Source organism: Schistocerca nitens, chromosome 9, assembly GCF_023898315.1.
Source record: "Schistocerca nitens isolate TAMUIC-IGC-003100 chromosome 9, iqSchNite1.1, whole genome shotgun sequence".
NCBI lineage: Eukaryota > Metazoa > Arthropoda > Insecta > Orthoptera > Acrididae > Schistocerca > Schistocerca nitens.
The window spans coordinates 258232390-258250102 of NC_064622.1; the positions used below are offsets into that span (position 1 = coordinate 258232390).

At 43.3% G+C, this 17713-nt stretch overlaps 1 protein-coding gene and 1 pseudogene across 1 annotated transcript; one reads left to right on the forward strand and one right to left on the reverse strand.

The window, feature by feature from the left end:
• The first annotated feature begins 343 nt into the window (after positions 1–343).
• On the forward strand, positions 344–5172 carry LOC126204172 (pupal cuticle protein Edg-91-like). The gene is made up of 2 exons (XM_049938578.1): positions 344–581; positions 4951–5172. The coding sequence occupies exons 1-2, from the start codon at positions 344–346 to the stop codon at positions 5142–5144; spliced, it is 432 nt and encodes a 143-aa protein (XP_049794535.1). The 3' UTR covers positions 5145–5172.
• Positions 5173–7540: 2368 nt separating this feature from the next.
• LOC126204583 (5S ribosomal RNA) lies at positions 7541–7659 on the reverse strand (annotated as a pseudogene).
• Positions 7660–17713: the final 10054 nt, after the last annotated feature.

Below are 17713 nucleotides of genomic sequence, written 5' to 3' on the forward strand. Positions count from 1 at the left end.
AAACCTAAACAGCCTACTTTCAAGTTTCCTTCCTTATACCAAGATAACACCTTCTCGAACTGCTAATATTTCAGCAATGTAATTAGACGCTCCATTAGGTATAGCATTCCTCCGTAGTGTTTGTTAAAGGACAGTAGAAAGTATATACTGTTCCTTGCAGTGGATTGGAGACTTCCGGGTAGATTTTGACTTAATTTGACTAACCAAGCTCTGGTTGTCTTCTGTACTGATTGTCAAAGAGGGAGAAAAAAATACCTCGTTTCCCAGGCAAGCTAGCTCGCACGGACAGCTTTATCCTGATACACGTGTGTGTTTGCTACAGATGTCGAGGGCAACCGCTGTGATGGCGCTGGTGCTCCTGCTGTCCGCCCTGGCCCAGCACGCACGCGCGGGAGGGATGGGTCAGGATGACGAAGACGACACGACAGGGCCGCGCAGGGGACGGACTTTCGGCCTCCTGGGAAACGCCCTGTTCGGCGAAGGACTGCTTGGAGGCGCAGGCGGAGGGGGAGGAGGGCTCTTCGGGAGCGGTAGACCCGGTCTCTTCGGTGGCATCCTCGAGGGGCTCTTCGGCGGCGGTGGTAAGTTATAGTAGCGACCAATGTGTGAGAGCATGGAGAAGACTTCGCTGGTGGTGTTACAGTTAGCGTCATAAATTTCTTCTGGGCTTACAAGGAGACGGCACGACCGTGGGGTCGGGGATTTGTCCGAAATTTTGTGTGGTGAAAGAGGACCCCTAACACCTCACGTGGTTAAAATATTAGGACGCACTACTCGGAAAATCCCGAGATAAATCGATCCAAAGTTTCTTAGGTGCTGTATGAGTATAAAATGTTAGTCCGTTCCCGGGCCGCCGTTTGGCCTACATGGTTACCGCTCGGAACGTTAAGCCAGAGGGTTCGATTCCTCGTATGGTACTTTAATTTTCCTTCTGTTGCTTGCAAAATTGCAGCCCATTGTTACAGGAGAATCGTGAAATTCATTCCCAGGAAGATTGTGTAAAAATTCATTCTATAATTCACCGTCAATTATCGTCACCAATATTCCGAGGCATGATTCAACATTCCTGGTTTGCCTCAAAATTATTCGTAAATGTTAATGGGGCATATTTTTGTACAGATTTATTGCAAACTCCCTGTGATTGTAAAACAATCCGTTTTTATATGTTGCGCAAGATGTCGCAAAAATTATTGCTTTGTTTGTTTTTACGATAGTTACCACTGCAGTTCTTGTTTATAATTATTATATGTATAAATGTGTTGTTGGACAAAAAAAATTTTTTTGTTCAATAATGTAACTAATTTGTTAAAGATAATGTAGGTTTGAGAAAGTTTCTGAATAATTGGTGGAATAACAAAAGAAAATGAAACAGAAGAAAAAAAGTTTTGGAGGAGGAATCGAACACGAGACTTCTGGCATATTCATATGGCACCCAGGAAACTTTGGATCGATTTTTCCCGGGATTTTCGGCGTAGTGCGTCCTAATACTTTAAGCACGTGAGGTGTTAGGGGTCCTCTTTCACCACACAAAACTTCGGCGGGCAAATCCCCGACCCTTGTTAGATCGTGTCGTATTATAAAATGTAGCAGTATCACCTTCATCGTGCATCTAAATCCTACCGGAGTGAGTAGCGTAAAATCCCTTTATTTCGTGAACAGTTGAAATCATCGAAACGAGATTTTTGACACATGCTAGTATGCAGCCCTTCTGTTGAGACGTAAGAGAGCACAGTTTGTACATGCACTCATTTGCTGATGCATTTATCTCTTAGACGATGGGCGTTGGCAAGAGAATTCATTTTATCACAGTTGACCCGCACTGGATAATGTTCTAGTTTCTGTTACTACTTCTAAACTGTTTTGATAGTAATTGTACATAGGACTATTTCACCATCAACAACGCCAACTACATCCCACTTCAAGTCAGCCCCAAGGACCTCTCTGCTCTCCACTCCTCCATGTTCTACGGTTCAAATTGCTCTGAGCACTATGGGACTTAACTTCTAAGGTCATCAGTCCCCTAAAACTTAGAACTACTTAAACCTAACTAAGGACATCACACACATCCATGCCCGAGGCAGGATTCGAACCTGCGACCGTAGCGGCCGCGCGGTTCCAGACTGTAGCGCCTTTAACCGCTTGGCCACCACGGCCGGCTCCATGTTCTATACACAGCAGATATGCCAACTCTTCTAGTATATCTCCTCCAATAAGACGATGACATCTTGTTCTCTACTCTACCTTCCAGAAACCCCATCGATCCTTCCAGATTCGTCTGAGTCAACTCACTTGCTTTTGCAACAAGCGTGTACTCAAAACTAACCCTTACGTAACCTAGGCATCAATTACAGAGCCAACCACTTGTAGCCTCTGCTCCTGCTACTTTTAACCTACAATTTACGACTGTCCTATTCAGTTAACTAACAGACTAAAATACCACGTACTAGTAACCATACAACAGAAAAACAACAATAGATTAAAGCTACTAAACCACTAAACGGACGAACATAGGAACTGCACCTTTCTGGCCGGCCGCGGTGGCAGAGCGGTTCTAGACGCTTCAGTCCGGAACCGCGCGACTGCTACGGTCGCAGGTTCGAATCCTGCTCGGGCATGGATGTGTGTGATGTCCTTAGCTTAGCTAGGTTTAAGTAGTTCTAAGTTCTAGGGAACTGATCACCTCCGATGTTAAGTCCCATATTGCTCAGAGCCATTTGAACCATTTGCACCTTTCCACATCACCTGCCCAACCCTGTACTAAGCAAATGTAGCTTGAATTTCCAGCTCTCCAAAATTCTATCAAGATAGATCCTACAATAGCATGCACTTCGCTTAGCTTTTCCGATTCGCTTACCCTCTCTTGCAAGAATCAACTTATAAAATTCGCTTCTACATTAAACACCTGAGACTATCCGACATTACCTGCAAACTTGACACAAACCCCCTATAGTTTCTCTCCAGCTCTCTGATCCTGATACTCTGCAGCATCTGTATCAACAAATTCCCCCAACACTGCATCTGCACACTCTCCACACCCTCTCCGAACGAATTTTTTCAACCTCCCCTTACCTGACGATGAAACCTGCCCAGATATATACCTGCACCGGCAGATATAGTAAAATCTGCTTCCCCACCCTCCTATCCTCGGCGCTCCCCTCCACACATAGCCTAAGGCTTGGTTCAGAAACTTCCCTCAATTACCCGAATCGTGAGTCAAACATCAATTAACATTAAACTCGTACCACACACCACTTAAACCCTTAGAGATCCTATAACATCCTCATTTCTGGGAGTCTGCACAAACTCTACACTTCATATTCTCTGTGTAAATACTTCAAACAATCAACAAATCGACATTTAATCTTTTAACGACTGCAACTGACCATCTGGATTTTTTTCGTAATAATATTTACTTTTTAACGCCAGGTAAAATTTTTTTTATGTTTAGGCAGCTGGACCATTTGGTGCCTTTTCCTCATGTCTGTCAGATACCACTTGAAAATAGCAAACAGCCGAATTTGTCCAATACTGGAAAACAAACAATAATTTTTTCGTACATCCATCCTGAACTCAATTGGATAAGGGGACAACAGTTGATGAATATATAGGATGTTCGAGGTTTAAGTCCAGATATTTTTAAGAATATTCTCATTTATTGTTCCGTCTCATTTGCATTTTTTTAATTAGACTACATGTTTCGATCACTAAGGATAAGCTTCAGAACTAAGCAGTTGCGTCAACAACCCGTTCTGTCTACACAGAACTACGTATCAGAGTACAGAGCAACTGAGGCAAAAACAATAACTGAGAGTTATCTTAAATATCAATACAGCTTCTGAATCCCTCAAGTGAATAAGTCGGCTAGGGTGCAGATATTTTTATTAGTGACTGAGGACGGTGTAGTCAACAACATTACATCAGTATTTACTTCACTTGCAGACTAATAATTATAGCTATTAGGAGTAGTATGTTTTTAGGTTGGTTAGTACTTCAAAACACATGTTGCAAGAGTAAGCCATAAATGGATCTTTCCCCTTGGCAGAAGGTCAGTTGTTGAACTGACGACGCGTGGACGCAAAACGGTTAGTCGGCACTGACAAGCGTAGTCCATTTCGCGTTACAGCCACGATAGTCATGAAAACATCACATAGTAACTTATATGACATATTTGCTAGAAGACAGACACTGAGAAAAATCAAATCACACATTGAAGTTTGTACATAATAAGGTACCATGATCACAATATCTGTACGAGAAGTAATTATAGGAGGGTCAGCCGTGTGTCTGTACCTATTTATGAAATTGTGACCGATTTCGGTGATACATTCCAGGATCATCAGGCCCTTGAATTGGCAGACAGTGGTCCTGTAACCAACTGTACACAATGCCATAAAAGGGAATAAAAATCGGCGCTGTACTGGTCACATCGCGCATGAGCAAATCTGCGGACATCGATTTGTATTCCCTTTTATGGCATTGTGTGCAGCTCACTATAATTCCACTATTTGCAATTGAAGGTCCTAGTGACGGTGGAGTGGACCACCGAAACCGGTCGCATTTAAATAAATAGAAACAGACACACAGTTGACGGTGTGACCATTACTTCTTTTGTAACAACAATTACAGTTTACGATGGAAATGTTATTTCAGAAATTTTGTAATACTGTGATACAAGCCCGAAGTGTAAGTTCTATGTTCTGTCACTCATAATTCATGGCTGAAATTAACGGCGTAAACTTCAAAGACTATTTACTCTATTTTCCAAAATACTTCTGTTTTACAAAAGTTATTGTAGAATGTCAATGCAAATGCTACTGCCAACAATGCGCCATCCACTGGTAGGCATCCATAAAGTAAATGAAGTTATAAAGTATATGCTTTGATTTCAGTAAGAATGTTTTCCTCGTTGTTGCTATTGTGATTAGGATGTGATGGTTGCGCTGTGTGCAGGTGTGAGACCGCCGCCGATCCTTCTTCTAGGGTCCGGAGGGTGGCTGTCGCCCTTTCGCAGGCCCTACCGGCCATCTCCGGCGGTGCCCTACTACCCCAGGCCCTACGGCTTCCAAGGATACCTCGACGACGACGGTGATTATTACTACCGCGGCGGAAGCGAAGCTGACCACTTAGTACCAGAGTTCCACTAGCGCAGAAACTGACACCGCCACTGAAACCATCAAGTGCACTCGTCCTCTCTCTAGGAGCTATTAAATAATCAGGAAGTGTAACGCTACTGCACCCAAGATTATTGACCACTGTTGTCCACAAATCTTTTCTGCTACAACTTACCTGTATGCCCAGGTTTGTGAGAAATCTCCCGTCCCCATCCCTTAGGATCGAAAGACAGCTTTAGAGAGACAAATGTAGACGTTGTGATCATATACAGATTTTAGGTAGATGGAAATAAGTGATCTGTAATATAGTTCATTCCAGCGACATGACGTCTGCTGTCATGTGACACTTTATGATACACGTCAGCGGCCCAAAATATGGACAATGTGCTTGCGCCCAGTGTTACAGCCACTTTTTCTCCGGCTGTATATTTCTGTGGTGCTACTTCGTAAGGTTCACGTAGCTTCACCACTTCTAAAGGGTGAAAAGTAATCCTAACTCCTGGAAAAGGAAAAATTGTTTGCATATATTTAGTATGTTTTAAGTAATGTGATACGCAAAGTTTGTAAGTATTGGGGAAGTAATGAAGGGTTAAAAATATAATTTGTTACCTGAATGTCTTTTATATCTGAAGACTGCATACTGAAAATTCAAAATGGTATGCTTTCTCCTCTCTTCATATATTTCAGCTGCTGAATTAATTACCTCCTTTCTGCGTTCCAGAAATGGGAATACAAAAAGTTTTATATATATATAATGTAGTCTATGCTTGCGGCTGTAATAGCTTCCATCTGTTTACCTTATAGCTTTTGCACTTCTATTTGTTTTATTGCTCTAAGCAATATGTTATTACGTTGGAAAGTTGTATATTTAATGTTATTATTAAATGTTGATATGAGTTAATAAGTTTTGTTTTATGATGTACTGATTTCATTTGACTTATAAATATAATTTGATACATTACAAGTATTTTCTTCTAACAAATCACCCTAAATTAAATCCTCTATCTTCTTTTCGTATACCACCCTACACTGTACATTATTCTCGCACAAACCATTAACTGACGACGTTTCACTGACTGACTGGTGAGTATTTTCCTAAAGTTTGAACTTGTTTACTGTCGACTCCAGTAAGCAGACGAGTTACGATACCTCGGGTACTTGAACTGTGTCCTAGTACAGGAGAGTCAAATTTAATTTTATGTTACATTCTTAGTAACGTCATGCTTATGTGAATGATGCACTGCGATACTTTTCTGAACAGGTATCGAAGAGTCGAATTGAACTGTCAAAAAAGATAGAACGTTCTTTAAAAAAAATAAATGATGCTACTTATAGCTTCGTAACAGATAAACTTACAAGAAAGGCAATCATGATGGTTCATGTGCCTCTGGCACCTAACAAGATTTGTGTGACGCATTCTTTATTTTACTTGTGGAGAAGAAGTTATTTGAGGCGATCAAGATAAACGGGATACCGTGTATAGATTCTGTTTATCTTTTGTGTGTTAACTTTTTTATTGTCCTCTTGTATTTTGTTTGTAGTATATGTGTGGATTAAGGTTCTCCAGTTGCGTTTTTCATCCTTCGATGATACTATGGGTACTCATTACTTTCGTCTGGAGTAATGTACGCGTTCAAAATGTTCCACTTCCTGGATATTCCTATACATCTCATCGAAAAGTTCGCACTGCAATCGGGTGAGATGGCGCAGTGGTTAACACACTGGACTCGCATTCGGGAGGACGATGGTTCAAATCCCACTCCAACTATCCAGATTTAGGTTATCAGCAGTTTCCCTAAATCCCTTAAGGGGAATACCAGGGTGGTTCCATTGGAAAAGGCGCTGTCAATTTCCTCCCTATCCTTTCGAAATTCGAGCTTTTGCTGCGTCTCTCAAGACCTCGCTGTCGACGGGCTGATAAACTCTAATCTTCTTACCTTTGTTCTTCGAACTGTGTAGTATAAAGAACGTGGTAAAACCAATATATAAACGCTTCATCATTCGTTTAGCAACACTGACAGGATTCTACCAATGTCTGACAAAATCTTGCAATAATTACAAATAGCAATATTTGTTATGTGTTACATCAATTTTTATTAATACACTAACCGTATTTACTACAACTGACTGTCCAAAATGGAAATAAAGTATCGCGGAACAGTCAGAAGCTTTTTCATTTAAAATTGTGACGTTGATCTTAACTACAGAATTCACACATCAATAGTTATAAACAAACACCTTCCGAAAAGGCCTTGAAGGCCCAATGGTACCGACCAATCGCCGTGTCATCCCGAACACAAGGCGTCATCAGAGGGGCATGTGGGCAGCACAGCGCTCTCCCAGCCGTTGTCAGTTCTCGTGACCGGTGCCGCTAATTCTCAAGCAAGTAGCTCCTTAATTGGGCCCACAAGGGCTGAGTGCACCCCACTCGCCAACAGCACTCGGCAGACCTGGGCGGTGACCCATCCAAATGCTAGCCAAGCCCTACAGCGCATAACTTCGGTGATCTAACGTGAACCGGTGCTACCACTGCGGCAAGGCCGTTGGCAATCAGTAGTTACATTTTAAAAATGAATTCGAATTTACTGCTGTGATTTTCCTGGTTTTTCTTCATATATTTGTAAATGAAACTTAATTCACCAGAGAACGAAAGGAAATCGTGCGCGTTTTCCTGTAAAAAGGTGCTAATGTTTTGTATATTGTACTAATATATTTCGAGTATTGTCTTACTACCTTTATTTTCTGCTTGTAGAATGTCACTGTAGCTCATGTGGCTGCTTTTCCACTAGAACATGACAAGAAAAGGTTGAAATTCACTCTTGTGTAGCCTCTGCTTAGCAGACCACGAAATCCTCGACAGTGGTCTTTCACTGAAAGATTTTAGATATTATAATTGCATAACTGCGCTTCTAACCCGGATGTCTGCCTTCTGCTGGCACATCTCTACCAATTTCTCGATCCGAGCTTGCTTCCCTGACTGACCCAAAGCCTTAACTTGTCATGGGATCCTCCTCAATCCTTCCAAACTGTGATAACGCTCTCCTGATGAGTGAGACTGACATCTGCGAGAGAAAGGTGCAACAGGGATTCTGCTTACCCATTCTCTCCAAGTAGATGCTGCGAATTAATCACTTTACTATAACAAGGTGTTTACTGCCTTGATTTATGTGACAAATTATAACTGTGTGGCAGGCTTGCAACGATCAGTTCCATATTTGCATGTTGATACACTGACTGCAGTTTGTTTTATACAGACGTCGTCAGATAAAGGCTTTGAGCGAGCAGCTAATACTTTGTTGACAAATAGCTTGGTTAGCCAATAAAATTTTGCGATCCTTTCCATACATTTCGGCACGCACTCTTAGCACCTAGATATTAATCATGTGTAACCACTTCACATTCTAAGCTCTGACAACAATTTTAGCGGTTAAAGTCAGCTCAACTGTGAAGTTGGTGGTAAGTGCTACTCTGAGTCGAAGAGAATGGCACAAGGAAAAAAAATCGAATTTTTCATCGCAAGCTTCTTACTGTCGCACGATCTGTGATTGTGTGTGTGTGTGTGTGTGTGTGTGTGTGTGTGTGTGTGTGTGTGTGTGTGTGTGTGTGCGCGCGCGCGCGCGCGCTTTAGTAACGTATATATTAATTTTCTTTTTTTACAAATAATCAACGTACATGAAACTGCTCTGAGCCAACAGTCCGCGCCTTCATAGCCTGAATGAAATTCTTTTGAAAAAATAATAGTTGATCGTCGCTGCATCGCAGTGCAAACGCTGAATGTGATCGAGGAAAATATCTTTAAAGGCAGACACGACGGCTTGTTATCAACACCATTACATTTCTTGCCGACGAGAAGGAGAAACAAATAACAGCGCTGAAGGAAAAGTATCAGAAAAATATTAAAGTTGTGTAAGTCAGTGGTGTGCAAATAGGAAAGGAGCGACACAATCCCACGGACAGTGAGATTAAGGAACCTGTCAAAAGTGGTTCAAATGGCTCTGAGCAGTATGGGACTCAACATCTGAGGTCATCAGTCCCCTAGAACTTAGAACTACTTAAACCTAACTAACCTAAGGACATCACACACGTCCACACCCGAGGCAGGATTCGAACCTGCGACCGTAACTGTCGCGCGGTTCCGGACCGAAGCGTCTAGAACCGCTCGGCCACAACGGCTGGCCACTTAAGTAACTGATACATAAAACATGTCAAAGCATTATATTTTTTATGAAAGGGAAAATCTTAATACGCTTTTAAAAATTTGCCTTTCTTTCTTCCATTAGACGTACGTAGATAGACCTGCAGAAGTGCCAGACCGAGAGCAGCGCTATACAGAGGTTTTCTCAGCGTCAAACTCGACGCTGAACTGCGCCACTGGCTACCACAGAAGCACGTGGTTCGGCGTCCCATCCCAATGCGATGACCTGACACGGCCTACAACACGTCTTTAAAAGTTCATAATAATTACTACGGGCGAAATCACACTATTCGTTCCATTCTCCTGGGGTTGGTGGTCAGTGGGCGTAAATCTCAAATTGAGCCAGCACATTCAAGTAATGCCCCTTTGGGGCCATATGTACACTCATGCTCATAAGGATAATGCTGATACTTGGTGAATCAACGCGCTTAACGTTTGCGGATTTAAATCACCTCAGGTCATGACCGTGTGGTGGATTTGACCTGCGGTCGTCACGCGGTGGCGCTGGCAGCAGTCCACATACGCAGTGGTGTGTTGGTACATGTCAGAGTACGGTGCAGCGAGTAAGTGTGCAGACGGCCACGGAGTACTGCAGGTAGCCTTGCTGGAGACCTTACCGCAGCCACTGGAACAGTTGTCACCAGACACACAGTCTACAGACGACTGAAAAGACACGGTTTATTCACCTGGAGACCTTCAAGGCGCATTCCACTGAGTCCTGGTCACAGGAGAGCCCGTAAAGCCTGATGTCAAGAACAAAGTACGTGGTCATTGCAACAGTGGTCCCAGGTTATGTTCGCGGACTAGTCCAAGTATAGTCTGAACAGTGATTCTCGCCGGGTTTTCATCTGGCGTGAACCAGGAACCAGATACCAATCCCTTAATGTCCTTGAAAGGGACCTATATGGAGATCGTGGTTTGATGGTGTGGGGTGGGATTATGATTGGTGCACGTACACCCCTGCATGTCCTTGAAAGAGGAACTGTAACAGGTCAGGTGTATCGGGACGTCATTTTGCACCAGTATGTCCGCCTCTTCAGGGGTGCAGTGGGTCCCACCTTCCTCCTGATGGATAACGAACAGCCCCACCGTGCTGCCATCGTGGAGGTGTACCTTGAAATAGAAGACATCAGGCGAATGGAGTAGCCTGCCTGTTCTCCAGACCTAAACCACATCGGACACGTCTGGGATGCTCTCGGTCGACGTATCGCTGCACGTCTTCGAACCCTTACGACACTTCAGGAGCTCTGACAGGCACTGGTGCAAGAATGGGAGGCTATACCCCAGCAGCTGCTCGACCACCTGATCCAGAGTATGTCAACCCGCTGTGCGGCCTGTGTACGTGTGCATGGTGATCATATCCCATACTGATGTCGGGGTACATGCGCAGGAACCAGTGGCGTTTAGTAGGACATGTGTTTCGGGACGGTTTTCTCAACTTATCACCAATATCGTGGACTTACAGATCTGTGTCGTGTGTGTTCCCTACGTGCCTATGCTATTAGCGCCAGTTTTATGTAGTGCCACGTTGTGTGGCACCACATTCTGCAATTATCCTTAATTTATGAGCATGAGTGTAGTATGCCCACCTGATCGTACGAAGTTCATGCTTAGTATTCTCCATTTGCACCGCAAATGCTGTCGTCTTATTATGGCCGCAATGCTCTTTATGTTGGATCTCAAAGTTTCGCCACGGTTGGCTACTCCACTCTTCACATTTGACCTCGTACACCCCAGAATAATTATATTAGTTCTTTTTTGGCACGCTGGGTCTCTGCCTTAATCTGTGCGCAAGCTGCCGTTCATTCCGACGTGCTTCGGCTATGCACGGTGATTCTTATTGACGTTTAAAAACACCCGAAGTGGATGACGCTGAGACAAATAAAACATATGGGGTCGCAAAACTCGTGTAATATCTCAAAAGTGGATGGCAAATGTTGAACATCTGACTTCACCAGATGGTGTAACTCTCCGCACACGCTGCTGCTGAACATGTGACGTCACCAGATGGCGTAACTCTCCGCACATGCTGCTGCTGAACATGTGACGTCACCAGATGGCGTAACACTCCGCACATCCGCACATACTGCGGCTGGGCTTGGGGTGAAGGGATGACTGAGTGATCCAATACTTGCATTCGAGCAAACGGTGTAAATTTCGAATACTTTTTACAAATGTGATCTGTTGTAAACGTCGTAGTGAAAAAATTACTGTCCTCGCAGTAGTTAAGTAAAGGTTATCCTTATTTTATCTTTATTTCTTTTTGTCCCTTCTTTTTTGTTTAGTGGCATTATTTAGAAAATAAAACATAGGTCATTTACTGTTAACGACGCAATTCGGAAGTTTATATTCATGTACTTATTACGCAATACGGCAGGTTTCTGTTGTAGTGCATATTACACTAAACCAGAGGAGACTGTGAGACCGGTAAATAAAATAATAGATCCTGTCTCAATGTAAACACATAACTGTTTAACTCAGTGAAAGAAGTACTGCCTGCCAGACGCACATATCGAACGGGGCCCCAAGAACTAAGGTCTCACACGTGGGCCCTGAGCCACACCGACGTATGTCAAGCGGTGACATACCGATAGTCTCAACCACTGCAAATGCGGCAAGGTACGTCACATGATGACGTCACATATTCAATATCTGCCACCCACTTTTGAGGTATTTCCCGACATCTGCAGTCCCGTGCGTCGTACGTAAAATTACTTGCCTCAGCATCATCTATCTCGCTTTGGAGGTTTTCAAAAGTTAATGACAATCACCCTACATTGTCTGGAAAAATCCCCACTTCTTTTTTGACACTCTTCCTTTCTATGGCAAAGTAAAATCAGTAAGTGGCTCAAACTCATCTATTCATTCTCTCAGCGACCACACCGGCACTGAAACGGAAGATGACAGAGAGAAGGCCGAAATACTGAATTCGGTCTTCCGAAGTTGTTTCACCGCGGAAGCTCGTAACACTGTCCCTCCTTTCAATCGTCGTGCGGAAGTCGAAATGGCAGATATTGAGATAACCGATCGTGGAACTGAAAAGCAGCTACAATCGCTTAGTAGTGGAGAGGCTTCAGGACCAGATGAGATACCTCTAAGATTCTATAAAGATTCTGCGAAAGAACTTGCTCCTCTTCTAGCAGTAATTTATCGTAGATCGCTTGAGCAGCGATATCTAACGACTGGAAAAAAGCGCAGGTCATTCCCGTCCTTAAGAAAGGCCTTAAGACAGATCCACACAATTATAGACCTATATTGTTGACGTCAGTGGCTAAAATGGCTCTGAGCACTATGCGACTTAACCTCTGAGGTCATTAGTCGCCTAGAACTTAGAACTAATTAAACCTAACTAACCTAACTAACCTAACTAACCTAAGGACATCACACACATGCATGCCCGAGGCAGGATTCGAACCTGCGACCGTAGCGATCGCTCGGGTCCAGACTGTAGCGCCTAGAACCGCACGGTCACTCCAGCCGGCGTTGACGTCAGTCTGTTGTAGAATTGTGGAACATGTTTTATGCTCGAGAATTATGACGTTCTTGGAAAATGAACAGCTACTCTATAAAAATCGCATGGATTCCGCAGAGATCCTGAGAAACTCAGCTCGCTCTGTTCCTCCATGAGATCCACAGCGCAGTGGACAACGGCGCACAGTTTGATGCCATGTTCCTTGACTTCAGTAAGGCATTTGACACCGTTCCGCACTGCCGTTTAATGAAAAAAAAATACGAGCTTAGGGAGTATCGGAACAGACCTGCGATTGGATTTAATACTTCCTTGCAGATAAAACTCAACACGTCTCTCTTAACGGAACTAAATCGATAGATGTAAAGGTAATACCCGGAGTACCACAGGGAAGTGTGATAGGACCGTTGCTGTTCGCAATACATACAAATGATCAAGTAGAAGGCGTCTGATGCTCTTTAAGGCTATTCACAGATGATATAGTTATTTATACCGAAGTAGCAACGCCAGAAGGTAGTAAGAATTTGCAGAACGACCTACAGAGAATTGATGAATGCAGCAGACTCTGGCGGTTGACCATGCACGTAAATAAATGTAACATACTGCGCATACATAGGAAACGAAATTCACTACTGTACAGAAACACTATTAATGACAAACACCTGGATCCGGCGTCTGCCGTAAAATATCTGGGAGTAACTATCCAGAGCGACCTTAAGTGCAATGACCACATAAAACAGATAGTGGGAAAATCAGACACAAGACTCAGATTCATAGGAAGAATCTTCAGAAAATGTAACTCATACACGAAAGGAGTGGCTTATAAGGCGCTTGTTCGCCCGGTTCTTGAGTATTGTTCATCTATCTGGGATCCCTATCAGGTAGGACAGATAGAGGAGATAGTGTTCTCCACTTACAAAATGTTTTCCTGTACGAAGAGCGGCTCGTTTCGTCATGGGATCGTTTAGCTGGCGAGAGAGCGTTACGGAGATGCTAAACCGACTCCTCTGGCAGACGTTACAAGAGAGACGTTATGCACCACACAGAGATTTACTATTGAAATTTCGGGACAGCACCTTTCAGGAGGAGTCAGACAACATATTACTTCCCCCCACATACATCTCGCGTATTGACCACGAGGAGAAAAATCGAGAAATTAGAGCCAATACAGAGGCTTACCGACAATCAATCTTCCCACCCACTATTCGCGAGTGGAACAGGGTTGGAGGGATCAGATAGTCGTACCGAAAGTACCCTCCACCACAAACCATTAGGTGGCTTGCATAGTATGACGTAGATGACGTAGATGTAGAAGTGACAAATTTCATCTTACTTTTTCTTTCCTTCAACATTCATGATAGTAATCTCGTTCTTGGTTTTTTTAGACATACGTGTGACATCTTGCGCCTCACCCATTTCTTATTATTGCTGTTTAACTCCTAACACTCTTTTCAGTTCTCAATTCATCTTCCGAGATTGGCAGTCTAAGGCCACTGTTACACATGGCATTAACGCAGAAGCTCTTATGTTGGGCTGGGTGGCACGAGGTGTCTCCTACAATGCTATCTGAAGACCCTGAAAGTGTGCTTTCTTCCTTAGTTTTGACGATAAGATCTCGAAAGTTGAGTACATCGTTCTCTTTAGTCTCGTACATGATTAATAAGAAATTACAATGAAAATTTTTAAGCGTGAAGACCGATTTGTGAGCGGAACAGGCCTAAAATCTCATTCCTGATTTATGACGATTATACTTACATGAAATACTTTCGCTGCTATTTCGGCACCAACGTATACTGTCCAACGTATTCTACAGTAGCATACAGTCCTTGACGAAGATATATGTGGTTCTATCTTTTAGGACTGGTTATCAACATCATCGCCACGTCACGAAGTATGGTATGAAATATACACTACAGGCCATTAAAATTGCTGCACCACGAACATGACATGCTACAGACGCGAAATTTAACCGACGGGAAGAAGATTCTGTGATATGCAAATGATTGGCTATTCAGAGCATTCACACAAGGTTGGCACCGGTGGCGACACCTACAACGTGCTGACATGAGGAAAATTTCCAACCGATTTCTCATACACAAACAGCAGTTGACCGGCGTTGCCCGGTGAAACGTTGTTGTGATGCCTCGTGTAAGGAGGAGAAATGCGTACCATCACGTTACCGACTTTGATAAAGGTCGGATTGTAGCCTATCGCGGTTGCGGTTTATCGTATCGCGACATTGCTGCTCGCGTTGGTCGAGATCCAATGACTGTTAGCAGAATATGGAATCGGTGGGTTCAGGATGGTAATAGGAACGTCGTGCTGGATCCCAACGGCCTCGTATCACTAGCAGTCGAGATGACAGGCGTCTTATCCGCATGGCTGTAACGGATCGTGCAGCCAAGTATCGATCCCTAAGTCAACAGATGGGGACGTTTGCAAGACAACAACCATCTGCACGAACAATTCGACGACTTTTGCAGCAGCATCGACTCTCAGCTCGGAGACCATGGCTGCGGTTACCCTTGGCGCTGGGTGCACGAATGGCAAAACGTCATTTTTTCTGATGAATCCAGGTCCTGTTTACAGCATCATATGGTCGCATCCGTGTTTGGCGGCATCTCGGTGAACGCACATTGGAAGCGTGTATTCGTCATCGCCATACTGGCGTATCACGCAGCGTGATAGTATGGGGTGCCATTGGTTACACGTCTCGGTCACCCCTTGTTCGCATTGACAGGACTTTGAACAGTGGACATTACATTTCAGATGTGTTACGACCCGTGGCTCTACCCTTTATTCGATCCCTGCGAAACCCTACATTTCTGCAGGATAATGAACGACCGCATGTTGCAGGTCCTGTACGGGGCTTTCTGGATACAGAAAATGTTCGACTGCTGCCCTGGCCAGCACATTCTCCAGATCTCTCACCAATTGAAAACGTCTGGTAAATGGTGGCCCAGCAACTGGCTCGTCACAATACGCCAGTCACTACTCTTCATGAGCTGTGGTATCGTGTTGAAGCTGCATGGGCAGATGTACATGTACTCGCCATCCAAGGTCTTTTTGACTCAACGCACAGGCATATCAAGGCCGTTATTACGGCCAGATGTGGTTGTTCTGGGTGCTGATTTCCCAGGATCTATGCACCCAAATTGCGTGAAAATGTAATCACATTTCAGATCTAGTATAATATATTTGTCCACTGAATACCCGTTTAACATCTGCATTTGTGCTTGGTGTAGCAATTTTAATGGCCAGTAGTGTACCTACGACGGAACGGCTCCGTGACTGAGAACTACGTCACAGGGACAAGGCTAGCACCATCGCTCATTTTTTTGGAATTAAAGCCGTTACGTGTATATCTCCACGATTTCTCTGTGACGAGCGACTGTAAACAGCGCAGCCACTGTTCCTACAGCAGTATATTTAATTTCGTCTGTCTGATTAACTATCGAGTACCACTAGTTACGGATATTTGGCAGAATTTCAGTGATGACAAGCTTATTCGTATTTTTAAGTCTGCAAAATTCTGGAGGCTGTCATTGACAGTAAATTCTTCCAACCTGTTAGGTTCCACCGCATTCCTATTCAAATTTTGAAGTATTCAACGTTTTGATTTCTGTATTGGAATCATCTTCAGGATTTTCTTGGGGTCCACAGAGGGCTGAACAGCCTAAAAATGTTGTTTTCTCCACTTACAAAATGTTTTCCTGCACTTTTCCCGAAAAGTGGCAGTACTATAACAAAGACCTTCAGGCTGCCATTGGCAGCCTATTGTCGTAATCCTAATAGTGAAAGATGTCTGGAACTCGACAGATTAGAGAGATAAGACAGCCTTCTATAAGGGTATGCGACACAGTTTTCCGATATTGCTCAGCCATCCAGGGGCACTAGAATCCTGAAAAACATCTCAGCAGAAGGCACGAAACAGCGAATATTTTGAAGAGGACTCAAAGAACTCAGATCTTACGATAAAAAACTTTTCCTTTTTTTATTCACCAGTGATTGTTTCAAGGTTGCCTTACTCCATGTAGCGCTGGCATTTAGCATGGCGTTCTGCAGCCCTGTATATGGAACGTCGCACGTAATTATTTGAAACTTTCATTGGAATCACTGATGACTAGACTTTTTTGACTTGGACACAGTATCTCTTTCATATTTCCAGGCAGGAAACGGATGAGATCCGTTTTCACCGAGCAGTTTTACGGTATTCATATAATATTTGAGATGAAGGCAGCGGTGATTCATTTAAAGAGACCGATTTCTTGTCCTCCTTTCTTTAATGGAAATTTCCTCTCCGTCTCTGATGATCCTTACGTCGACGAAACGTCCTTCGTCAAAGACAAAAAAAAACAAAAAAACAAAAAAAAGCAGATACACTTCCGATTGAGAATTCTTTCCCCCCGACGAAACGAGTATCGACTATCGACAGTTATCTAAATGTCAAGAACTTACACAAATTTTACATGTCTAGAGATCGATAACATTCTACTCAAAAACAGGTTAAGTTACGCAACATGCAATTCATTTCCTGTATCACTTTATCCTTTATAGCAAATCAAGCACATTTCTGAATGTTCCTTCCAAAAATTTAAGTGGCTCAGTTTTCTTCTTTTTTTCCGATGGTTAGCGAAAGAAGGCACGGAATGTCAAAGATAACAAGAACTATTTCACCTAGCTCACTCTGGGTATTAATTCGAACTTTATGATCATTTTCCAAACCGGAATCGAAATTCAAAATATAATTACAATTTCGTAGAATTATTTAATACCTCTTCGGAATCTAAATTCAGACTATTTTTATGCAAAGTAAATGTGACTCTTCTTTTCGTCTTGTTTTTTATACACATCTAAGGCGCTGGAGCATGTTCCCTCGCAAAGATATTAAGATCTGCATTGTGTGGTGAATCAATTCTAAGCAGTTTCATGCGGTCT

Coding starts and splice junctions, on each gene's coding strand:
- LOC126204172 (XM_049938578.1), top strand. CDS start 344: ATGGCGCTGGTGCTCCTGCTGTCCGCCCTGGCCCAGCACGCACGCGCG. Junction 582..4,950: donor GGGGCTCTTCGGCGGCGGTG/GTAAGTTATAGT, acceptor CGCTGTGTGCAG/GTGTGAGACCGCCGCCGATC.